We start from the raw sequence: 26,321 nt of genomic DNA, 5'->3' as shown, positions 1-26,321 counted from the left end.
GTAAAAGCTTTAAAGTAGCACTAAATTCTAGTAGTAAAACTCATTTTTGAGTTAAGCCCCTCCCTAATTGTATCATCAGCATTTCTGAAGCCCTAAACACCAACGTTGTTGATGCCTCTTTCTTCTTCTTCCTAGGTCACTCCATCTTCCACCACAAACTTCCGGTCAGGAATGCATGGCAGTAGGGGCTGGTGGGTGCGCAGTAAAGCTCCATGTACAGTGTACATGGAGCTTTACTGGCGTTTTGGCTTTTTTTTTTTTTTTTTAAAGCCCATAAACTGAACTTTATGTTAGCCTATGTGCCCATGCACACCTGGGCGTTTTTTAGTGTTAATGAGCTTTGGAGTTTATTGGCTTTTTTCTAAACGCCCGAAATTTGCGTTCAAAGTGCCGGTTTTTGGCGGGGAAAAACGCTCAAACGCAAAATGCTGAAAAACGCCAAAAAACTCTCAAAAACTCCGGTGCCAGCGTTTTTTAATCCATTGGGGGAAAAAAAGCTACACTGAAAAACGCTGATTAAAGCTATTGCAAAAACGCTAAAAAACGTTGAAAGGCTACTGGCGTTTTTTTATAGCTTTTATCAGCTTCAGTGTGCATGGAGCCTAAAGGGCTAATTTTTGTTGTTTTAACCCCATTATGTTACTGGCCGATTAATCGATTACAATTTTCATAATCTATTAATTTCATAATCGATTAGTTGTTTCGATAGAGATATGATAGAGATATTAAATGTATTTATTTATTACACACACACACACACACACACACACACACACACAGCGGAACCTTTCACAAATTACTTGGACAAATTGTGGTAAATGGTGAGCCCACAATAAAGATACATTAACCTGTTTAAACCGTTAGCAGTGAAGCAATGCAACATTTACATAAACATGGCTTTTTATTTAACCACCTGCCATCTGGCCACCCTCTATTTATGGCCACAAGGTGGCTCTAATCTGCTGGAAGGCCATCAATATATGGCCTCTGGCCGCGCGCCGCATCACACACGTGCCGATGCACGTGCCTGGCGGCCGCGATGTCCACCGGTCGCCCGCGATCGGCAGTCACAGAGCCAGGGACATGGATCTCTGTGTGTAAACACACCGATCCACGTCCTGTTAGGGAGAGGAGACCAATGGTGTGTCCCTTGTACATAGGGACAACCATCGGTCACCTCCCCCAGTCAGTCCTCTCCTCCCACAGTAAGACCTAGCAGGGAACATATTTAACCCCTTCCCTGCCAGTCACATTTATACAGTAAGCAGTGCATTTTTATAGCACTGTTCGCTGTATAAAATGTGAATGGTCCCAAAAATGTGTCAAAAGTGTCCGATGTGTCCACTGTAATAATCGCAGTCGTGACAAAAATCGCAGATTGCCGCCATTACTAGTAAAAATTTTTATAATTCTATCCCCCATTTTGTAGGCGTTATAACGTTTGCGCAAACCAATCACTATACGCTTATTGTAAATTTTTTTTTTTTTTTTTAACCGAAAATATGTAGAAGAATACATAATCGGACTAAACTTTTTAAATGGGATATTTAGAATAGCAAAAAGTAAAAAATATTGTATTTTTAAAAAAAAATTGTCACTCTATTTTTTTTTAAATAAGAACCGCAGAGGTGATCAAATACCACCAAAAGAAAGCTCTATTTGTGAAAAAAAAAAAAAAAAAAAAAAAAAAAAAAAACGTCAATTTTGTTTGGGAGCCACGTCGCACGACCGCGCAATTGTCATTCAAAGCGTCACAGTGCCGAAAGCTGAAATTTCGCCTGGGCAGCAAGGGGGTATATGTTCCCAGTAAGCAAGTGGTTAATATGCAACTATATTGAAAACTATAGTTTAGTCTTTTATTATCAATATCACCAGAAGATACTGCACCAGTGCTCTCATAGCATAACAACTGTATTGAGCCGAATGGCTCAATAAATGGCTAGAGTTAGCTTTACTTTAAAAGCTGCATTGCAATTATGGCAGATGAAAATATCTATGTCGACTCTGCAGTCCTTGTAAACTGGTATTAATTCTACTGGCAGAGAAACTGGCAACACACCATGGGTACAAGATGCGTGCAATGCATCACAAGCTAAAATAAAATTATATATATATATATATATATATATATATATATATATATATATATATATATATATATATATATATATATATATATATATATATATATATATATATATATATATAGCTTCTTTGATGCATTAGTCTTGCATTTAATAGCACATTCAAATTCTCACATCACTTCTTGTTGAGGTCTCCAGGACAGGACGTGAAGAGAGCCAGGAGCGCAGATGGAGATCCCAGAAGAGGAGGATCAGGGCTGCTCTGTGCAAAACCACTACACAGAGCAGGCAAATATGATGGTTATTAAAAAAAATATATGTTTACAAATCACTTCAAAAAGTAGAAGGATAGGCTAGGTACCAAGTACCAGGCTGAGGCGGATTCCAACACCCAGAACATTGAAGTGGTGGAGTGACAGCACTGCTCTGGGAATTCCCAATTCCTTAGGCTGCTTTCACACTGAGGCGCTTTGCAGGCGCTATAGCGCCTGCAAAGCGCCCTGAAAGAGCCTCTCCTTTCACACTGAAGCAGTGCACTGGCAGGATGGTAAAAAAAGTCCAGCTAGCCGCATCTTTGCAACGCTGTACATACTGCTCCTAAAGCGTCCTCTGCAAGGACACAAAACATTTGTTTTCCAAGTGTCCTGTTCACATTATGATACATCATGATACACTGGTATCATGCACAGAGATATGCAACAAATGCTCTATGTGCCATGTTCACACCACAATGTTGATGTTACATCAGTTTTTTCCCATGCAGAAAACTGAATACATGACAGATTCATGCGCAGAAAAACAAACAGCACATACTAGTTTTATGGTGTCAACAAGGCACATAGAAAACAAATGTTTTCTGTGCCCTTGCAGAAAAACCCACGTCTCTGCACATGGTGTTACCAAGGCCTTTGCACACAGGAAGCAATACAAAGAGAGCAAGATACTTTTTCATACAAGTACATGGTATAGCATGCACATATCAGGAATATGAAAGGTTGAGGCAACATATTATATAGGTAAGAGCTGCTGTGGCCTCTTTGAAAGGTGCACAAACCGACTGGAAACTACTACGTGTGTCATTGTTACCAAGATAGAGAACGCCTCTACTCAGTATGTAAATGACTAACATTTTATCTGAACTGCCAGCATCTCACTATGTAAATGACGATTGCATTTGACTGAAGGAAAGCAGACACTGGTATAAAACTTCACAATATGTCAACAGTGATTAAGCACAGACTCACCTACATACAACCTACTCAATATCCTGTTTCCCCGCATACCTACCAGGTCCCTCTAGCCGTTTTGTGTTATCACAGTCTCATCTGATAACCAAGGCTGCTTGCAACAGCCCTCAAAAACCATAGTACAAACTCTAAAATGTTATTTTCCCTAAAATCCGCCAGGCATGCTGGTACATGGTTGTGATGAAAGCACTGACAAGTGATATACCCTTTAGGTGCTGTGTATTTATTGCTCACATGCAAAGACAAACCTGACTCCTCAATCACATTTCCTGTACAGGTTGAAGAAAAGAAAACGACAAACACTCAAGGGTACACACACACACACACACACACACACACACACACACACACACACACACACACACATATTCATTGATTCATTTTTAGGTCCTAGCCCACATATAAAAAAAGACTTAGGTGGATGTGAAGGGGGATTCACTTTTACAGTCTCAGTTCTGATGGAAAAGTATGCTGGACAACACATGATAATGCGAACTACCTGAACATGTTATTAGGAAAGCCAGTTCTTGGGTGCACAGAACTGTAGTTCACTGCCCTGAGGGTGAACAGATTACTGAGCTCTACCCACTATATTAAGAGTCAGACACAGCTAAGACACAATGGGGAGATTTTAAAAACACAGTATGGAGCGTAAAAAGTACAGCCCATGACAAATCAGTTATGTTTTTAGAGGAAAGATTTTTACTTTTTATTACTCCTTAGTCATTCTTTGCTCTTTTGTTGTAAAAGGAAAATATGATAAAAACGCAATATTCAGGCAAATCACTACAGAGAAAACACCAAAAGGAATGCAATGGTAGGTTCTTATCTGCTGTATTTAAAAAAAAAAAAAGAAGGCGGCCACTTAAAACTAAAAATAGAGGTGGTGTGTGCATGCATAAAGTAACCAACCATGTGTTCCTTAAGCTCAGCACACATGTTATGTTCCGATTGTACAATTTGTTTTAGATATACCAACTATGTAGTACAAGAACTACCTGATTGGACAGATTAGGTAGGCCTCATACAATATTACATAGTTTGGTAAATCAAAGTTTATTGTACAAAGATTGTATGGTGACCCTTGCTTGAAAAGAAGAAGCTCACCTATTGTAACATGTTATACCCATATTCCGGGTGTAACCTACAGTATTACAGATGCACGGGCCCTGCTCCCACCGAACCCCGGGTCTGACAGATAACAGTGGATCTTCTCCCTTTCCCTAGCTGTCATAATCTATAAAAAAAGAACGCCCCCGTGAGCATCATCCATTCACGGTGTTCAATTAGAAAAATGTTACTTATCCTTTATTGGAGAAGTACGACCAAAGCTCTTTTGGTGCTACTTCTCATGTGTATCTCAGAAATGTACTTAGTTCTCCACTCCTGTGACCCATATTTAGCAGACAGAGGGCTAAAGTCCACCGTTGGCTGACATCACTCAGCCGGCCCAGACTATGGAGGGATCCCAATATTATGCCTGACAGGTACCTCTCAGCTCAGTGTCTTACAGGTGGTGGGGGACATCAGTCCGATGCTGCATCCACCTAGGTTGTTTGTAATCGAGTACTATTGTTTTTTTTTCCCCCATACCTATTTCAAACCAGCTTTAAGGCCCCATGCACACAGGTTCTCTGGGCATTGGTGATTTGGCAAAAAAAAAAAAAGCTTGAGGCGTTTAGGCACATCAAGCTCTTGGGCATCAATTCATTTCATTGGTCAGAAGAATTCATTCAGATCTTTGAAATGAATTAACGCTAAGTGCTTGACACACCAAGTGTGTTTTTTCTGCCAAAACACTACTGCTCATGGATGTGCTGGCAGTGATTTTTTTCCTGCCTCTAAATACCTGTGTGTGCATGGACACATAGGCCAACATGGAGGGGGGCAAATAACAAAAACCCACACTACCCCAAAAGTAGCATTTTTAACGCTCAGTCTGCATGAGGCCTAAAAGGTTTACAGGCTTCAGTAATACTAATTACTTACTTAACTAATTGCTTAAAGTGGCTTACCACAAGGTCAATTTTACAAACAAGCTCACCCTTGAAGCAGTGTTTATATATTTACCTTTCCAGTCACGTGTATTGAAAAGCCACGATTACATGCTCCCAGCCACTGCAAGTATTTTACATTTCCCTCTTCAGGCACCGTGGTTTTCCCCACCAGCTCAAATGTCAGTACAAACCACGGTGCTGGGGTGGGGGCAAGTATTCAATTTATCTGTGGAGGCTTTTCAATCAACAAGCTACCAGAAAGAGGTAAAATATATTCTTTTACAACCTAGACATTTTGTAATATATGACCCTTTGTTGGTCAAGTTAAAAGTTGGTGAAGCCTGCTAGCAGCTTGTTAGAGGTGACCTCCATTAAGAGTTGGGTTCAACATTCCCTACCTGGAGCCAAAGAGTAAAGGGTGAGAAGGACTTGAATGAAGCTGGCCAAAAGCTGTATAAACACTGTCAAAAAGCTTGCTGTACTCCTTGGTCTTTTCAAAACACAAGCCTAGAAATTATCTGAAATTCAAATGTGGGTGGCCCTTTAACCACTTTACAACCGGAGGCCGCCTTTTAACGGCCTTGGCTTTGTGCGGTGATATCTGAATGATGCCCGCAGCTACAGGCATCATTTAGATATCACCGTCTTCAGTCGCCGATTCTGTGCACTATAAGAACGATCAAAGCAGCAGTTCCGCCGCTTGATCGTTCTTATAGGCGGCGGGAGGGGACGTCCCCCCCTCCCGCCGCCATCCGGGCTCTCCCGTGACATCAGGGGCCCGGAGAGCGAATCGGCCGGCGCTGTCTGGGAAGCATAGAGATGACTCGTGACCAGATGGTCAACAGTCATCTCTATGACCACTGGAGGCCCAGGCGCGACGTTATGACGTCACGCCCGGTAGCCGCAAGTAAACAAAGCCGCAATTGCGGCTGTCGGCATGTGATCGGTGAATTTTTTTCACAGATTTCATGCTTTTAAGCCTGGAAGAGAGATGTGGGGTCTTATTGACCCCACATCTCTTAATAAAGAGGACCTGTCACAGTGATTCCTATTACAAAGGATGTTTACATTCCTTGTAATAGGAATAAAAGTGATAAAAAAAAAAAAAGAAGAGATTTTATTTTTTTTATAATGCCCCTGTCCCCGGTAGCTCTCGCGCAGAAGCGAACACGCATGCAAGTCCCGCCCACATATGTAAACGCTGTTCAAACCCCACATGTGAGGTATCGTCGCATGCGTTAGAGCGTGTGCAACAATTCTAGCACTAGACCTCCTATGTAACTCCAAAATAGTAACCTGTAAAAAAAATTTAAGCGTCGCCTATGGAGATTTTTAAGTAGCAAAGTTTGGCGCCATTCCATGATAGTGCGCAATTTTAAAGTGTGACATGTTAGTCATCTATAGTGTAAAAGATGTTACGCCAAGTACAAAAAGATTGGGCTAACTTTACGGTTTTGTTATTTTTTAATTCATGAAAGGCGTTTGAAAAATGATTGCGCAAATACCGTGCGAGGAAAAAAAAAGTTGTAATGACCGCCATTTTATTCCCTATGGTATCTGCTAAAAAATATATATATATATATATATATATATATATATATATATATATATATATATATATATATATATGTTTGGGGGTTCCGATTAATTTTCTAGCAAAAAAATTTGATTTTTACATGAAGGAGAGAAGTGCCAAAGGAAGTACCAAAATAGGCCTGGTTGTCAAGTGGTTAAGCACCACACAGCTCAATAAGTTAAAAAAAAAATGAAGGAGCCAGTTGGAAAATGAACAGTGGAAGAGTTGACTTCATCAGATGTAGCCCCCGTTCTGCTGATATTTTCCATCCAGAATGATAGTCAGCAGTGGGCATTTCACTATCCACAAAACTGAGCCATATATAGCCAGCTTTACTGTAATCTGTACAAGGAAAATGAAGCAAGGAAGCCAATAGGTTTCTATAAACAAACATTTCCACCATTATTGCTTGGACGTTCATAATATCAGTCTGGGGGCCCTTACTTACACATCACAACGTCCAGTAGCCATTATTTCTTCTTATATAGCGCGGCGATTTATACATTGCTTTACATATATTTTTACATTTTCTTCAGTCCCTGCCCTCAAAGCGCATACAATCTTAAGGTCCCTGTTCTGGGGGTGCTGCTGTTAAGTGTACGTGTTAAAGCCATACCATAAATGAGTAGGACTAAAAGCCTGTAATTAGGCACAGTGGAACAATAAACAGAGCAATGGAAATTACTAGTGTAAATAATTATAGGAGGTGGCCTACAAAAGGATGAGTTCTGCTCTGAAGAAAGAATAAAACTCTTGTTTCTTCTAATAGTTGACTCTAAATGATACCAGAGTAATGTGTATGGGAAACTTGTACAGAGTGAAACATGTTAACCACCACTGCAGACGACTTTCTGAAAATACTAGTTCCCTGGCTGCTTCTGGAATCAATATTTTTAGAGTCTGACTTGAACATGCTTGCAGCCAAATAAATCACAACTTCTCACCTGCATACATGTTCTAAATCAGCAGCTAAATTCTTCAAGACAAGAGATCAGCATAGCAGCCAGGGAACTAGCATTATTATCATGAGATCAGCTATGGAAGCTTGCATATTTCTGGCGGAGCATGAGCAGCTCTGTCTTTAGGCAAGTAAAAAGATAGCGGAGGTCAGGGGTTCAAACCCAGTAAATCAGACCAATTAGGAGTACTGGCGTCACAGTTTTGTCATGGATGGCTTGGGGTCCATTTTTTAACTGGAACCAGCAGGTTCACAAATCGGTCTCAATAGGAGGCAATGTACATTACCATACATTAGACTCCACAAGAAAGTTTCTGCAAACAATCGCTAGAAAGAAAAGCCCGGACGCCTGCCTGCCTGCCCATTGGAGGTCAGAAGTAGTTCTACCACATTCTTCTTTGTAAAGCCCCTTCAATCAGCACTGGCAGTACAAGCAGGATCTAACATGTAGCAGGATATCAATATACACAGAGGACAGCCCAAGACACAGTAGTGAGGAGCCAAATTACAGGTTTCAGGCCCCGAACAATGCACACGAGTGTTTGTGTCCAGCACAGGACCTTCCAAACAGAAAGACACGTTTTTTCTTAATTAAAATGGTAAGAAACTATTAAAAGAGCTGCATGGATCAAAAACTGTCAAATTAAGTCATAAAGCACGGATTTTACTTCTGGCAACATGAATGGTACAACATTACAAGGATGCAAGGACCCACTACAGCAGAGGTTTAACTCATATGATCCCCCCAGTGAGAGGAATGCATCTGCAGCACACTCGCTGCTGATAAAAGTGAGCACTCACCTCAGTTTATCTGTATGGATTCCATTCAGTCCTAAGCTGTCCGGACGCTCCTTTCTCCTCCTGTACAGGTCTGACTGGGACAGCTCCTTTAGCTGCAAAGCATTCATCTTTAAAGCCCAAAAATGTAATTTATCCAAAGAAGCCAAAAGAAAAAAAAAGTTGAAATAGCCTCCAGAGACAAGCGCGTTGTGTGTATGCACACCTGCAGTGTTACAGGCACACACACAGAGTCTCTTGCCAGAAGCACTCGCAGCCTCTTCCTGTTTCTCACTTGCACACACCCATCTACAGGGCCACTCCGGTATGCTCTCCTTATCGCAGACCTACACACCTATGGGATGGTCTAGGAAAGAGATTTGAAAAGCTGGCTGGAGGCGGGCTTGTTTGGGTCATCTTTTGTCCTTTCAAACTGCACACACACACACAATCTCATTGTTGTGCTAAGTGGACAGGCACCCACACAAAATAATGGCAAGTCTATGCATCAGAAAATACAGTACACAAAGAGCTGCCAGGACTACACACTGAATGCCTGCTTGCACTAATGTGTTATTTTGCTGGACAAACTACAATTGCTCTCAGCAGACAATATACGGTAGTTGGAATACTACATTACTCAGCCAATCTAGGGAAAAAGACAGTAGTGCCCTTACTAAAAATCATTCACTACATACAAAACAGTTTATGGTTTTGTTTACATTTTCTTGTGCAATTTACCAAAAACATATAAACACTTTCAATTTGTATGCAATCAGGCAGGTCCTTGCATTACATAGTTAAAGGTAAATCTAAAGGTAAATCTAAAAGGAAATTGAGCAAGAATTCTATATTGTATGAACAGCTAAAGTAATTTTCCAGCATGCTGAATGATTTTTCTGCGCAAGATATCACTTTGCCAAGCTTATCCATTGTCCCATCGAGTACTCAGCTATTGCACAGGTCAATAGACATCCCTCACAATAAACGGTCGGGAGTATGTATATACATGGAATGTAATAAATGACATCCCCACTATGCATAAAGTATAGCTGAAGTGCTGTATGCAAAAGGAATCTCATAGATCACGAATACTTTAGGATAGAACTGCTAAATGCCTGAAGTCATGACCAAGAATTAAAGCACTGGTGTAGAAGTATGCTATAGAAAAAATACCTGGTCACAAACAAGTATATAATACTGATTAAACAAAATATGTCGATTTCAACTAAAAATTACATTAAAGATTATAAAATATTTTAGTAATTGGGTTTACATCTACTTTACTGAAACTAGAACTATAGGCAAAACTTTATTTTGTGTAGAACAAGGGAGGGTTATAACCTCTGTCAGTTTTTGTTGCCATTGCAGAGATTTCACCTCACTTCCTGTCCTATAGCCAAACAAGAAGCGAGAGGAAATCCCTATAAAGAGAATCCCCTAGGGACCCTCGGGTCACCAGAACTAGTGTCCCCATTGGAAGATTTCCCTCCATTTCTGTGGACATCCCAAGATGTGAGATTTTTACTTTCAATGATAATGGCAAACAGGACAAATCTAAAGGATGAATCTCCCCAGCATAGTACCATCCACAATAAAAACTAAACAGGGGTTCTAACCCCATCTCTACTCTGTCCAGATCCCATCTCGATGCAGTGATGTGCACAAAAGCAGTGGCTCTCCCGAGCCTCTCTCTCATCATCGGCTCACACAGCAGCCGGAGCCATCGCCCCCCGCTGTCAATCACAGCCAGTGAGAGCGTAGGGGAGGGGTTGAGCCATGCTCTGGGTGTGAAGTGCACCCATAGTAAGAGGCTTGCTATTGGGGGCACGCAGCATTGAGGAGCCAGGACCTCGGGACCCAAAAAGAGCATCAGGGCTGCTCTGCACAAAACCATTACAAAGAGCATGTACAGTAAGCAGTGCACCATTAAAAAAAAACACACCTTTCCTTTAGAATCACTTTAAAAGTAGTAGTGAACATACAATGTTACAGGCCCTTTCTAATCCAGTGTCGGTGACCATACGTGCTTACTGGAATACTCAACTGTGGAGGAGACAGGAGCGGCTGGCTCAGGCTCTCAGTGGCACACTAAAAGGCTGAACCAGCTGCCAGACAGGCATTTGGGCAGATCCCAACAATATTGTTCAGACCGGCACTGCAACACCAGCCTATAGCAGACTTTAACCCACTGTTGGCTGAATCTGAGTCACAGAACTAAATGCACTTCTGTGACGCACAGGAGACGTATAGCCAAAAGAGCTTCAGCCATATTTCCCTTTTTAAGGCAAGTACAGGAATCCCTAGTCACACTTCTATCTCTCACTTTCCCTGCATCCATGGGAGAGTAATAGGCAATCACCATGCATTAATGCTGTCACGTGGAGGAAGGGGTGTGAGCCACTTGCTCCTCCATACCAGGAAGTACTGGCTATTTTTACCTGCTGAAGCAGAATGGACTAGCCCCAAATTGGCAAAGCACAGGTTTGCTATACCGTACAGTGGTAATGTTAAAACTCACCAGCCCATTAACACAGAAGCCGATTTTCCACCACAGCACACCAAGTGTGAAAAGTACAGTACTGTCAGTAACATGTACAACTCCACAACTATGCATGTTGCAATATCTTTGGCCTCCCCACAATACTTAAAAAAGGTCTTCATTTCAGACTTCAAGGGTCACTAAAGGAAATCCCTCACAGAGGGAAAGAGGCTAGGCATTTAGAAGAACATCCATGTTCAATTCAGCACATGACACCATTAAGCACCCACAAAATTCCCCATATTGAAAATCGTGTTTATAGATCCTACGATAAAAATTCTATTTATCTATCCATCTCCTACAGAAGTGTTACATTGCCAATCTGAAATTATGGATTCTGGTGCAGGCCAGAGGGAAAAAGGATCCCCAGATAGACTAAGCAATTTATCTAAAGTCTCTCAAGCACCTCTAAAAAAGGTTGATATTTCAGTGCCACTTGCTGTATGGCTTGTCTTAGTTATGGTTTGAATCCCAAAACTATTTTTAGTCACCAAAAAAAAACAGAGAAGTTGCTGAATGACCGTGCGTCGCTCTTCCATGTTTAGCGACATTACTCAGAGCTCATGACGTCCCAACTGAACAAATGCATTAGTGTTGCTGGATGAGCTACAGTCACATGAAATTTGCTGTTAGAGGAGGCATGGAATGTAATTTACCAGGACCAAGCAGAAAGTGCACTCGTCATCTAACATTTTGTACTCGTTTAAAGTGGTTCTAAAGGCTCAAGACGTTTTCTATGCTTAAAGGGGGGAAAACCCCACCCCCCCCCCCTAATACATACCTGAGCCCCATCATACCAGTGATGTGTACAAAAGCCTCGGCTCTCTGGAGACTCTCCCTCATTGCCTGAGAGGGCAGCAGGGACCATTGGCTCTCGCTGTTGTCAATCACAGCCAGTGAGCCGATGAGAAGGGAGGAGCTAGGAGTGCCAGTGGGGGACCAGAGAAGAGGAGGATTGAGGCTGCCATGTGCAAAACCACTGTTTGTTAGTTAGGTCAGAGTCAAGTTGTATGGTCTGGGTTGTTGCGGCTTTTTCAAATTAGTAAATTTATAAAGTAAACCGTGCTGATATCCCAATAACACAAAAGCACAAATTGTGTATAAAAGGTCAAAGTATAACAAAGAGCAGTCTTAGCAAAGAGCATTTTATTATGCCTTGTGATACAATATAAAGCATACTGAATGCCAAAAATTGTCATTCAGTATGCTTTATATTATATCACAAAGCATAATAAAATGCTCTTTGCTAAGACTGCGCTTTGTTATACACCTCTCATTGCAAGTCCTCAACCAACTCCCCCCTTTTGTGTTGGAACCTAATTAAACAATACTGTATACCTTATATGCTTACTCCGCATGGCGATTGGCCTCATTTAAAGTCCCGCTGACCAAACTCTTTTTTCTGTTCAAAATTTGGGATGGAGGCCATTTACCTATGGTGCCTTGGACGTGGACCACAGCATTTTTTCCCTCTCTAAAAAGGTCAAAGTATATACAGTATTTCACAAAAGTGAATACACCGCTCATATTTTTGTTAGTATTTTATGCTATCTTTCTATGCGACAACACTGAAGAAATGACACTTTGCTACAATGTAAAGTAGTGAGTGTACAGCTTGTATAACAGTGTAGATTTGCTTTCCCCCCAAAATAACTAAACACACAGCTATTAATGTCTAAACCGCTGGCAACAAAAGCAAGTAACACCCCCCCCCCCCCCAAGTGAAAATGTCCAAATTGGGCCCAATTGGCCATTTTTCTCTCCCCGATTTCATGCGACTCATTCGTGTTACAGTGTCAAAAGGTGTGAATGGGGAGCGGGTGTGATAAATTTGGTTGTCATCGCTCTCACTCTCTCTCATACTGGTCACTGGAAGTTCAACATGGCACCTCATGGCAAAATTGCCAAGACCCTGAAATGGAGCTGCAGCACGGTGGCCAAGACCATACAGCGGTTTAACAGGACAGGTTCCACTCAGAACAGGCCTCACCATGGTCGACCAAAGATGTTAAGCGTGCATGCTCAGCGACATATCCAGAGGTTGTCTTTGGGAAGTAGACATACGAGTGCTGCCAGCATTTCTGCAGAGGTTGAGGAGGGGGGTGGGCTCAGCCTGTCAGTGCTCAGACCATACGCCACACACTGCATCAGATTGGTCTGCATGTCTGCCACCCCAGAAGGAAGCATCTTCTAAAGATGATGCACAAGAAAGCCTGCAAACAGTTTGCTGAAGACAAGCAGACGAAGGACATGGATTACTGGAACCATGTCCTGTGGTCTGATGAGACCAAGATAAAAAACTTATTTGGTTCAGATGGTGACAAGGATGAGCTCCGGCGTGTTTGCATAGTACACGTGCAGAGCCCGCCAGGGATATCACAGCCAGGGATACATTTCCCGATCTCTGCAGCCGAGCATCGGAAAAATGTCTCCCTGCCTGTGATTAGCGCCGTGCCATGCCGACTTCCTGGTGGGCTCTGCACGTGTACTATGCAAACACGCCGGAGCTCATCCTTAGGGTCAAGCATGTGTGGCGGCAACCAGGTGAGGAGTACAAAGACAAGTGTGTCTTGCCTACAGTCATGCATGGTGGTGGGAGTGTCACGGTCTGGGGCTGCATGAGAACTCCCATCACTGGGGAGTTACAGTAAATTGAGGGAACCATGAATGCCAACATGTACTGTAACATACATAAATATTGACACTTTGGGCTCAATTTGGACATTTTCACTTAGGGGTGTACTCACTTTTGTTGCCAGCGGTTTAGACATTAATGGCTGTGTGGCAAGTTATTTTGAGGGGACAAATGCTTGTATAACAGTGCACTATGCATCATATTTGTATATGCAAGAAGAGAAGGAAGGTTGGCAACTCCGTGAGGGGAGCCACAATCCGCAAAAAAAGGAAGGAGAGGAGAAAGTAAAAGGACAAGAAGGTAAAGGGCAGAAAGGGGGGAGGAGGGAACGGTCTCAGGAACATTAGGGGTGTCAGTAAGAGGGAGGGTAGGGAAGACAGTTTCCAAATCTTGTGAAAAACTTAACATGGGAATCGTTATGGATGCTAGACATTTGTTCACCAAGCATCAAAGCCGTCATACGGTCTCATTCCCTGGAAGAGGAACCAAGGGTTTTTTCCATGCTTGGGCAATCATACTCTGAATAAAGAAGCCAACTTTTGTTGATGAGCAAACAAGTCTGGGATGGGGCAGTGCACTAAAGGAAACTTGGCATCCCTATGGATAGTTAGGCTGGATTCACACCTATGCATCTTTAGTGCTTTTTGCATTTTGCAGATTTACACTACACCCCATTTAACATGTTATCCTATAGAACACGTTCTACAGTGCAAACCTGCAAAATTCAAAAATCACTAAAAATGCATTGGTGTGAATCCAGCCTTAGGTGGAACAGAGTGTATAAGAGGCCAGATACTCAGAAGCAGCAGCTGAGTAGTCTGGGGCATGTCCACCAGGTATGCAAAAACATTGCCGCGATGGCCACAAACCTAAAAGTAGCGGTCACTGGAAAAGCATATTAGCATGGGCAAGAACCCATTACCACCGTAGGAGTACCTTATATGCCGCCTCCAAGGTGGCAGCATTAAACAAACATTTAGCAACAGAAATTCAGGCCTTGCTCCAGTCTGCCATATCTGTCCCAGACAGAGTATTTTTTTTCACCGAGTCACATTGGAGAGAGGGGTGGAAAGTAGGAAAGAGGCCGTTGGCAGGTGTGGCTGGGCATCATTCAACCTGAAGACAGAGGACAACCTGTGGCAAGGAAGAAGTACTTCTGGGAACAGAGATGGAGAGGAGGCGAGTATTGCAGCTGGAGCTGCTTTATATTTGTTTTTATTCCTCCTGAGGGACAAAGGCTGTGTATGGTATTTGGTACAATCAATCCAGAGAGCAGAGGGTACAGTATAGAATAGGCTTTCCAACGTGCTGAGCAGCTAGTTTCAGATGCCAAATGCTGAATAACAAAGATCAAGGTAATCAGATTTTTTTTTTTTAAATGGAAACTCTTTTTAATGCAACTGATAGACCTGGCATGAAACAAAGTCAAAATTAAACACTTCAAAACTTGTTAAAACAAAAAAAAAAAAAAAAAAAAAGTTAAATTATTAATCACGTATAAGCCATCTGACAGAATGTTTCAGCTAATTATTCTTGATTCAGGAAACAGGACTTTTCAACCACCTGCAATTCATGGGAAACAGCAGGAGTGTATTTAATAGTGTACTTACTACATCCATCGCTGCTGACCGCTCATTTCACATTCGGTATGTCAAGTATTCCTACAAGTCTACTAACAAGGAAAAACACTTAACTTTAAAGTCTGAGAGATTTTAAATAACTACTGTAAAATATTCCCACTTGGCATGAATATGGGCTGCACTTTTAAATGTTTAATTTATAAAAAAAAGAAAAAGAAAAATAGCAATACCTTCATCTTTCGGGAAGGCTTATTCACATACTAGAGGAACATTGAAATCTTGGCACTAAAATGATATAAGATTGTTAATGCTAGAACTCTCCTTACCCTTAGTTACAGACAAATGCCCTGTAGTGACATAACTCTGATAACTAGTTCACCGTTTAGCCTATCCTTAACCACTTAAGCCCTGGACCATTATGCAGGTTAAGGACCTTTTTGCGATTTGACACTGCGTTGCTTTAACTGACAATTGTGCGGTCAAACAAAATTGGGGTCCTTTTTTCCCCCCCCACAAATAGAGCTTTCTTTTGGTGGTACTTGATCACCTCTGCGGTTTTTATTTTTTGCGATATAAACAAAAATAGCGACAATGGTGTGGAGAAAGCCTCTTGAGGGGGGAGGGGGCGAGCAGGAGGGTCAGGACGCTCTCTACTTTGCAGATAGAGAAAGGAGCTGTGCGTTAGTGGGCGTCCTGACACTCCTGCTCGCCCCCTCAAGAGGCTTTCTCCACACCAGGGAGAAAGCCTTGCATTACTGTGTGGAGTTACAGACAGAAGAACAGGAAGTGAGCATTTCTCAGAAGAAATAAGGACATTTAAAAAGCAAAAGCGAAGGATGAGGTAAGTGAAGGAGGACTGCACTAAGGTAAAGGAAGATATTAAAGGGATTTTTTTTTTTTACCTTTACAACCCCTTTAAGGTGAAAAAACATCTGGCAGTGCCCCCCCCCCCCCCCCCCCTATTTACTAACCTGAGCCCTGGAAATTTCCACGGTGGGGACGCGCTGTCCCTCTGCCTGGGGTTCTCGGCTTGATTGGATAGATTGACAGCAGCGGGAGCCAATGAATGCGCTGCTATCAATCAAATCCAATGATGTGGGCGCAGGGGCCCAGAGTCATTAATTCAGCAGCTATGGATGCAGAATGATGGACTCAGGAGCGCGCCCGCCAGGAAACCCCCCGGATGAGCGCTTCTCCTAAGGGGTTATCTGATGCGGGGAGGAGCCGCCAAGGGACCCCAGAAGAGGATGTTCAGGGCCACTCTGCAAAACGAACTGCATAGTGGAGGCAAGTAGGACATATTTACAATCTCTTTAATCATGGAAGCCTTTATGATTAACCCCTACACAGGTGAAACATGTTAGAGTGGCGTTCCTAATTCGAGGAGAATCAGCTAAAGTCATTTTGTGATTATTTGTTTTGTGATTCACTATATTGGTGTGCAGCGCTGGGGAACGTTTGTGGCTATATGAATGGACTTGACGTGCTCTTGTCAGTGACCCAGCAGCAGTGTTTGAACTGGTCAGTATATCTGACATGAGCATTTGAGCGGTGCTTCTGTCCGGCTTTGATCTGGCAGCTGTATTAGTCTTCTTTATTTCAAGCCAAGAACATTTTCAGCTTCCTGCAAGCTGCACTGAAGAATATCTTCCTTACTAGCTATATACTGTAATATACTGTGACAGTGCGAGGCCCTGTGAGAATATAGAAAAATGTGACGGATTCTCTGGATTCTGCAGTTCTGGATCTAAACTTTCAATCCTGTGTCCGCCCTGTGATGCCTTCAACCTGTATGAGTACACAGGTGTGCAGGGTTGTTGTATACTCAGGTCTGAGGCTGGGTTCACACTACTACACTACTTTGATCCTACTTTGCTCTGCTACATTGGTCCTACATTTATCCTACATTGGTCCTACATCCATCCTACTTTCATGAACAGGATACTACTTTGGCCCGACTTCAATGATATTCAATGGGCCTGAAGTAGGATCAATGTAGGACCAAAAGTAGTACAGGGAGCATTTTCAAAGTCGGACCGACTTGTGTAGGACCAGTTAAGACGTCTCTCATAGGGAAACATTGAACACAGAGCAAAGTAGGATGAAAGTAGTGTAGTAGTGTGAACCCAGCCTCAGGATAGCTCAGAGATTCCAGCTGGAGAATGCTCTAAGTGTGGGAGACTGAGGTAGGAGGGCCCCAGCCAAGAGACAGAGGGTCTCACTGAGGGGTCAGTGGAGCCCCAGCCAGAGGCCAAGAGACAGAGTGTCTCACTGAGGGGTCAGAGTTGTCCCAGCTAGCAGCCGGGAGACAGGTCTATGTCCAGGAGTCAGGATCGCTCCTATCGGGTGTCAGAGGCCCAATCCAGAGGCCAGAAGTGGGTCGTGCAGCAGGACGCTGCAACTAAAGGCCAAAGTGATCCAGGAGAGCTGAACAACACAGTCAGAGAGACTGGTAAGAGGAGCAGCTATGTTGCCAACGGGAGAGCCAGGTGGTTCGGCATTTTCAATGTTTAGATATTGCGTGGAAGAAACCCCTGCGTGAACAAATAATGTGCATGTGAACTCTCCGTTTAGAGGCATACATCATTCGTTTTTTCGGAGCGAGTATGAGTACCGATACTTTTCTTCAAGTACTTGCCGATACCAATTACGATACTTTTTTTTTTGTGCGGTGAGATTTGACCCCATACTAAATAAATGGGCTCAAATCACACATCAACGAATAGCATGCGATTTGAACAGTGCAAGTCCCGCCTGAGTTTAATCTCCCCAATGCCGAAATACCCATTCCCTTGTCCCCTACGTAATGAAGATGAAAACCTACAGATACATTTGTAGTGCATAACAGGAGAGCGGGTGACAATCATGGCTCCCTCAATAGATACAGTGGATGAGAGATGGGACAGGAACCTAGGTTCCTAGGGACAGGAACTTGCAGCATCAGATGAAAATAAAGCGTAATAAGTTTCTTAAAAAACGAAAATGATTGTAGCTACCACACGAACAACTAGTAAGCTACAATATTTTCCATTTTCGAGCAGTTTTGATTCCTACTGTATTAAACTGTATTGCAATTGTACTGTCCACCTTTATGTTGTAAAGCGCTGCCTAAACTGTATTGCAATTGTATCTTTATGTTGTAAAGCGCTGCCTAAACTGTTGGCGCTATATAACTCCTGTATAACAATTTTTGGTTTAGATATGCTTTAATTACGACTATTTTGGTGTGTTACTGCCTTAAAAGCGGAGCTCCACCCTAAAGTGGAACTTCCGCTCATCGGAACCCTCCCCCCTCCGGTGTCACATTTGACACCTTTCAGGGGGAGGGGGGTGCAGATACCTGTCTAAGACAGGTATTTGCACCCACTTCCGGCCACACAGTCTGCGGGTAGACTGCGGGCAGAACGTCAGATGCCCCCCCCCCCGTTGTGTTCTGGGAAACACGGCTCCCAGAACAAAGCGGGGAACAGTGAGCACGGCACAGCGTGACTCGCGCATGCGCCGTAGGGAACCGGGCAGTGAAGCTCGATTGCTCGTCTTCTGCTGCCGACGTCGCTGGACTCCAGGACCTAATGTCCCAATTTTAAAAGTCAGCAGCTGCAGTATTTGTAGCTGCTGGCTTTTAAATATTTTTTTTCAGCCTTATGTTAGGGCAGACCGTTCATTTTGAATGCGCTTTCAATGTACCCCTAAACCAGACAAGTCCTTTTTTTTGGCAACATATCACAATTGTAAAATACATATTAGGATGCAAGCTTTACCAGGCATAGCAAGGCATAGGCACAAAGCCGGTAATACAGTAGAAATGTGGAACCTGACGGTTAAATTGCTATACATTCCTTGAAAACACCACAGTTGTGCTAAATTCTACTCATACGGCACCCAGACACTTCCCTTTCCTGGTCTTTGAGGTAGCAGCCTGACCTAAAACACACATACACACACGTTTGGTAAACCTTTCATGCCTTGGCATCGTTCTACTCTGCAATTAACCCTGGTTTCACTTTGCTGTGAAAAATCGCCGCCACAAACCTGAGCAAGTGATAAAAAAAAAAAATAAAAAAAAATAAGCAGGTGGTTAGATTTTGTGAAAATTGCATTTTCGAACACTTTTAGATTTTAACATATGGCTAGCTAAAAGTAAATGCAAATCCTGTAAAAGATAAACTTGCCCAATCATATTGGTCACAGTATGAAGGTGTGGAATGCAGGAGAGGTGGAGTATCTGTCACTGCTGACAGAATACATTTTTGGTATGCAAGGGATCAGTGGCGTGCAGCTTCACTACTTTGGTGCGTAAACAATTTTAGGAAGTGAAGGGACAGGGAGGTTGCTGGCACCAGTGGCTGAAGGGAGAGTCGCACAGGACCTTAGGCTCCATTCACATCTATGCGACAACGGCGTATTTTGCCGCGAGTGTGAAACTTTTTTTTTTTTTTTTGACAAAGCATTCCTATTGCTGTCAATGGGCGAACGCCAATGTCGCCTGAAAAAAAGGGTTCGGGACTTTTTTTCAGGCGACAGGCGTTCGGCGTTTATGAGATGTGAACCATCTCCATAGACAGCAATGGGAATTCTCCCCTCTAGCGGCAGAAGCGTCGGGCGTTTTGTCGCATAGATGTGAATGGAGCCTAAGCCCCCATTTCACATCTAGGCGTTTTAACGCCTGTAGTGCTACGCCGCTGCCGCCAGAGGGATGAGAACACATGTCCCTCTATGGAGATGGTTCACATCTCCACGCCGGACGCCTGCCGCCTGAAAAAAGGTCCCGGACCTTTTTTTCAAGCGGCTTTTGGCGTTCGGCTAGGAGATGGGAAGCATCTCCATAGAGGGGGTCAATCTGGGGCACATCTAGGCGGACAATACCGGCGTTTTGTCGCCGCAAATCACGGTATAAAACGCCGCTATTTGTACCGCGATTTGCGGCGACAAAACGTCGCGAATTTGTCTGCCTAGGTGTGAATGGAGCCTTAGTCATTTCAAAGCTATGTTAGACCCCTTTCACACTGAAGCGTTTTTACAGCGTTTTAGCGTTAAAAATAGCGCTCGTAACCACTTAAGGACCACCTTCTGCACATATACGTCGGCAGAAGGTACGTCCTGTACTATTACCCAGCTGTGGATCGCTGGCGTGCGCCTGCGACCCGGTCCGAAGCTCCGGGACCGCGGGACCAGTGGCCCCAATCGCCGCTGGAGACCCGCGATCGGTCCCTGGAGCTGAAGAACGGGGAGAGCCGTGTGTAAAAACGGCTTCACTGTGGCGGCTGCATCGATCGTGTCATCCTTTTATAGGCGGACACAATAGATGACGTCACACCTACAGCCACACCCTCCTACAGTTGTAAACACACTTCAGGGAACACATAACCACAAGGGGGCGCTGATGGGGTTAACTCCCAAACTGCAACTGTCATTTTCACAATAAACAATGCATTTTAAATGCATTTTTTGCTGTAAAAATTACAATGGTCCCAAAAATTTGTCAAAATTGTCCGCCATAATGTCGCAGTCACGAAAAAAAAAAAAAAAAATAATCGCTGAACGCCGCCATTAGTAGTAAAATATTTTTTTTTTATTTTATAAAAATGCAATAAAACTATCCCCTATTTTGTAAACGCTATAAATTTTGCGCAAACCAACCGATACCAAAAATAGGTAGAAGAATATGTATCGACCTAAACTGAGAAAAAAAAATTGGGGGGGGATATTTATTATAGCAAAAAGTAAAAAATATTGCATTTTTTTCAAAATTGTCGCTCTATTTTTGTTTATAGCGCAAAAAATAAAAACCGCAGAGGTGATCAAATACCACCAAAAGAAAGCTTACCCTTTCACACTGAGGCGTTGAACTGGCGGGGCATTGAGAAAAGTCCTGCAAGCAGCATCTTTGGAGCAGAAAAAAAAAAAAACGCTCCAAAAACGCCCCTCTCCATTGAAATGAATTGAAAAGCGCTGTAAAAACGCCTTACCCTTTCACACCGAGGCACTGCAAAAAAAAACTAAAACTTTAGGGTGTTAGCGGTGCTTTACTAGCACATTCTGGATTGCAGATGAGGCTTCGCTCTATTAACCCTCGAAAAAGGGGCCGGTCAACCTTTGAGTTTTACAGTTCACTCTGTCAACATTCTTTTAATCCTTAGGCCCTTTCACACTGATGAGTTTTTCAAGCATTTTACTGCTAAAAATAGCGCCTGAAAAACTCCTGCCCAGCATTCTCAATGTGAAAGCCAGAGGACTTTCACACTGAGGCGAGGCGCTGGCAGGAGAGAAAAAAAAATCTCCTGCCAGCAGCATCTTTGGAGTGGTGAGAGGAACGGTGTGTATTCCGCTTCTTCTCATTTAAAACCATGGGAAACTGCGGTAATACCGCCAGCAATGCGCCCCTGCAGAGGCGCATTGCGGGCGGTATTAACCCCTTTTCGGCCGCTAGCGGGGGTTAATACCGCACCACTAGAGGCCGAATCCTGCGGCAATTCCGACAGTATAGCTCCTCTATTTACAGCGGCGCTATACCGCCACCGCACCTCCTGCTCCAGTGTGAAAGGGGCCTTATGCTTATAGCATTAGTAAATAGAAAGCAAAGTATATATTTACTTGCTTTAAACTTTATTTTATTTTTTTAAACACATTTCTTTAGTTACTTCCTGGTTTGCAGGCCGAGGCAAATGATGTCATACATCCCAGGAGTCTTAGGGAGGGGAGGAGGGGTTTTCTCAGCTAAGCACATCCTCCTGTCTATGTGCCTGAGCTAAGGGCAGATGGATTGCAGGAAGTAAATGCTACATTAACCATCTGCCCTTACTCAAGATGGCCACTGATAGAAATGATAGGGGGTAATTTCTCATCAAAATAAAGCATTGTGAAATAGATGGATGGGTTGCTTTGAATATTAGAAAATGCATTAAAAAGAGATTTTTAATACAGCTTACCTGTAAAATCTTTTTCTTGGAGTACATCACGGGACACAGAGCGGCATTCATTACTATATGGGTTATATGGAGTACCTTCAGGTGTAGACACTGGCAATCTCAAACAGGAAATGCCCCTCCCTATATAACCCCCTCCCACAGGAGGAGTACCTCAGTTTTGTAGCAAGCAGTATGCCTCCCAAAATGGTCCTCAAAAAAAGAGGGGTGGGAGCTCTGTGTCCCGTGATGTACTCCAAGAAAAAGATTTTACAGGTAAGCTGTATTAAAAATCTCTTTTTCTTTATCGTACATCACGGGACACAGAGCGGCATTCATTACTATATGGGATGTCCCAAAGCAATGCTTACAATGAGGGGAGGGAGAACATCTCCAAGACAAAAGGATTTAATTTAGAGATATACTCAAATCATAATAAATCCAACTTAGTTGAGAAAAATAAATTTTTTTTAAATTTAACTCGAACAAGAGGAGCCCCCGGAATCCGAGGGTCTCAAACTGCAGCCTGCAGCACTGCCTGCCCGAAGGCAGTATCAGTATTCCTTCTTACGTCCAACTTGTAGAATTTTGTAAACGTGTGGACAGAAGACCAGGTTGCCGCCTTGCAAACTTGAGCCATAGAGATCTGGTGGTGTGCTGCCCAGGAGGCGCCCATGGCTCTAGTAGAATGAGCCTTTAATGATACTGGAGGAGGCAACCCTTTCAAGCCGTAGGCCTGAGTGATTAATTGCTTAATCCACCTAGAAATGGTGGACTTTGCAGCTGCCTGCCCCTTCTTGGGCCCATCCGGTAGAATGAACAGCACATCTGTCTTCCGGATCTTCTTTGTAGCTTTAAGATAGGCCTTCATGGCCCTGACAATATCCAAGGTATGCAGCAACCCTTCCTTTCTGGAAGTAGGTTTAGGGAAGAAGGATGGTAATACCAAATCCTGGTTCAAATGAAAACTGGATATGACCTTCGGAAGGAAGGAAGGATGAGGGCGGAGAACGACCCTGTCCTTATGAAAAACAAGATATGGTTCCTTACAGGATAAGGCTGCCAGCTCCGAAACTCTTCTTGCGGAAACTATGGCAACCAAAAATACTAACTTCCTTGTCAGTAGAACCAAAGGAATATCAGCCAACGGCTCAAACGGTTGTTTCTGTAAACTTGACAGAACAAGATTTAAATCCCACGGACAAAGCGGGGATTTAACTGGAGGTCTAATACGTAAGACCCCTTGAAGGAAGGTCTTAACCAGCGAGTGGGTGGCCAGCGGCGGCTGAAACCACACTGACAGAGCAGAAATCTGTCCTTTGATTGTGCTTAATGCCAATCCTTTATCCACTCCTAGCTGGAGAAAACTTAATACTCTATCGATGGTAAATTTGCGAGAAAGCCATCGCTTGGACTCACACCAGCCTACATAGGCCTTCCAGACCCTGTAATAAATCACCCTAGAGACCGGTTTCCTGGCTCTGATTAGGGTAGAGATTACTTTCTGAGACAGACCTCTACCCCTGAGAATCAGGGATTCAGCTTCCAGGCCGTCAAATTTAGATGCCGTAAGGCAGGGTGGAGGATCGGACCTTGCGATAGCAGGTCTGGCCGTAGAGGAAGAGTCCAAGGGTCTCCCACTACCATCCTTAAGATTAGTGAGTACCATGCCCTTCTGGGCCATGCTGGAGCTACCAGGATGACTGGTATGTGCTCCACCCGGATCCTGCGCAGCAGGCGGGGTAGTAACTGGAGCGGGGGAAACGCATAAAGAAGTTTGAACTGATGCCAAGGGCAAACCAACGCATCGGTTCCGCAGGCCATCGGATCCCTTGAGCGGGACATGAACCTGTCTAGTTTCTTGTTGAGTCTCGATGCCATGATATCCACGTCCGGCACTCCCCATCTTTGGCAGAGTGCTTGAAAGACTAGTGGATGCAGAGACCATTCCCCCGGCCATAGAGTCTGGCGGCTTAAGAAGTCCGCCTGAAAGTTGTCCACTCCTGGAATGAATATTGCCGATATGCAGGGCACATGAGCCTCTGCCCATAGAAGAATCAAGCTCACCTCTCTCTGAGCGGTTTGACTCCTGGTTCCCCCTTGGTGATTTATGTGTGCCACGGCCGTGGCATTGTCTGATTGAATTCTCACCGGGAACCCCTGCAATTTTGACGTCCAAGCCCTGAGGGCTAGTCGAGCAGCTCTGAGCTCCAAGATGTTGATGGGCAACTGCTTCTCTGGCTTTGCCCAAGTACCTTGGCGAGTGCAACCATCCAAAATTGCTCCCCAGCCCGTCAGGCTGGCGTCTGTGGTCACTATCTTCCAAGCCACTGGGCTGAAAGACCTCCCCTTCAGTAGATTCTGAGGGTCTAACCACCAACACAGACTTTGTCGGACTCTTGATGAGAGCGGCAACGGGATATCCAAGGCCTGTGGCCTTCTGCTCCATGCTGACAGGATGGCTGCCTGTAGGATGCGAGTGTGGCTCTGGGCGTATGGTACCGCCTCGAATGTGGCCACCATCTTGCCTAGTAACCTCATACATAGGCGAATAGTCGGTTCTTTCTTGCTTAGAACCAGTAGGATTAATTCCTTGATGGCTTTTACCTTCCTCAGAGGTAGGAACACTCCTTGTTGTTCTGTGTCTAATCTCATGCCGAGATATTCCAACTGCTTTGTGGGCTGGAAAGCTGACTTTTCTCGATTTAGGACCCAGCCGAACCTCTCGAGGTATTGGACCGTGAGGGCCACTGCTCGCTCCAAGCCGGGAGACGAGTGATCTATGACTAGGAGGTCGTCCAGGTATGCTAGGATCGTGACCCCTTGGATCCTTAGTTTGGCTAGGATTGGAGCTAGGACCTTCGTGAACACCCGGGGGGCCGTAGCCAACCCGAAGGGAAGCGCCACGAATTGGAAGTGACGCGAAGCCACCATGAAGCGTAGATATCTTTGATGTGGCTGATAAATTGGAACATGAAGGTAGGCATCCTTTATGTCTATGGACGCCATGAAGTCGTCCTTCTGGAGTGTGGCAGCTGCTGACCGCACGGATTCCATCCGAAATGAGCGGATCTTTAGATATGCATTTACCATCTTTAGGTCCAAAATTGGCCTGACATCTCCATTGGATTTTGGGATGATGAATAGGTTGGAGTAGAAACCCAGCCCCTGTTCCAGGACTGGTACCTCTACTATTACTTCCTGGGAAAGTAGATGATCTAATGCCGATCTTAATGCGGCTCCCTTTTCCGGATCGTTTGGAATCCTCGACTTCTGGAAATGAGGAGGAGGAAACCTTAGGAAATCTAATTTGTAGCCTGTGGCCACGGAAGACCGTACCCACTCGTCGGGAATGCTGGCTTCCCAAATCTCTGAAAAGAGTCGCAGCCTTCCCCCCACCTTCGTGGGTGGGGGCGCCCCTTCATAAGGTTGGCTTGGGGGCTGGTTTTGCTGGTTTGCGAAACCACTGCCTTTTGCCTCTAACAGCCTGTCCTTGTGATCTGCTGTTGAAGCCGAAGTTTGCTTTGCAGGAGGCCGTCGATACTGCTTGGCATTAGAGGGCCCCTGCCCAGGGAAATACTGTCGTTTAAACGCAGGTCCCTGAACCTTCTTCTTAGTTGGCAAGAGAGTACTCTTGCCGTTTGAAATGGTCTGAATGTATTTATCTAGGTCTTCTCCGAAGAGTCGTCCTCCATGGAAGGGGAACCCTACCAGGAGCTTCTTGCATGGGGGCTCAGCCTCCCAGCTTTTTAACCATAAGAGTCTTCTCATATGGATAAGGGATAACGATAAACGTGACGCTTGCTGGATAGAATCCTTGATTGCGTCTACCGTAAAACATATGGCCTTAGGGACATCCGAAAATTTTTCTGCCTGCTGGGCCGGAATAAGTTTAAGCATCTGCTTAAATTGATCCGATAATGCTTGAGCGACCCCAATCGCAGCCACAGCTGGCTGTACTACTGCCCCTGCAGTAGTGAAGGAGTTCTTAAGTAGTGCTTCCAAGCGCTTATCAACTGG

The 26,321-nt window shown here is 44.0% G+C and overlaps 1 protein-coding gene across 4 annotated transcripts in view; it reads right to left on the bottom strand.

Moving 5' to 3' along the window:
- LIMS1 (LIM zinc finger domain containing 1) overlaps window positions 1–26,321 on the bottom strand; it is a 112,246-nt gene that overhangs the window by 31,933 nt on the left and 53,992 nt on the right. Inside the window, exon 1 of one of the 4 annotated variants that reach the window (XM_040336465.1) lies at window positions 8,664–8,963. The exons of 2 other annotated variants lie outside the window; for them this stretch is intronic. In XM_040336465.1, the coding sequence (XP_040192399.1) occupies window positions 8,664–8,770 (107 nt within the window). In that variant the 5' untranslated portion in view covers window positions 8,771–8,963. Of the gene's footprint in view, window positions 1–8,663; window positions 8,964–26,321 lie in introns of those variants that run through there. One more of the 4 variants, XM_040336466.1, reaches the window with a different exon arrangement.

This window comes from Rana temporaria, chromosome 2 (assembly GCF_905171775.1).
Source record: "Rana temporaria chromosome 2, aRanTem1.1, whole genome shotgun sequence".
NCBI classification, from domain to species: domain Eukaryota; kingdom Metazoa; phylum Chordata; class Amphibia; order Anura; family Ranidae; genus Rana; species Rana temporaria.
The sequence above is the reverse complement of the archived record's forward strand: the minus strand, read 5'-3'. Positions and strand labels throughout refer to the sequence as shown.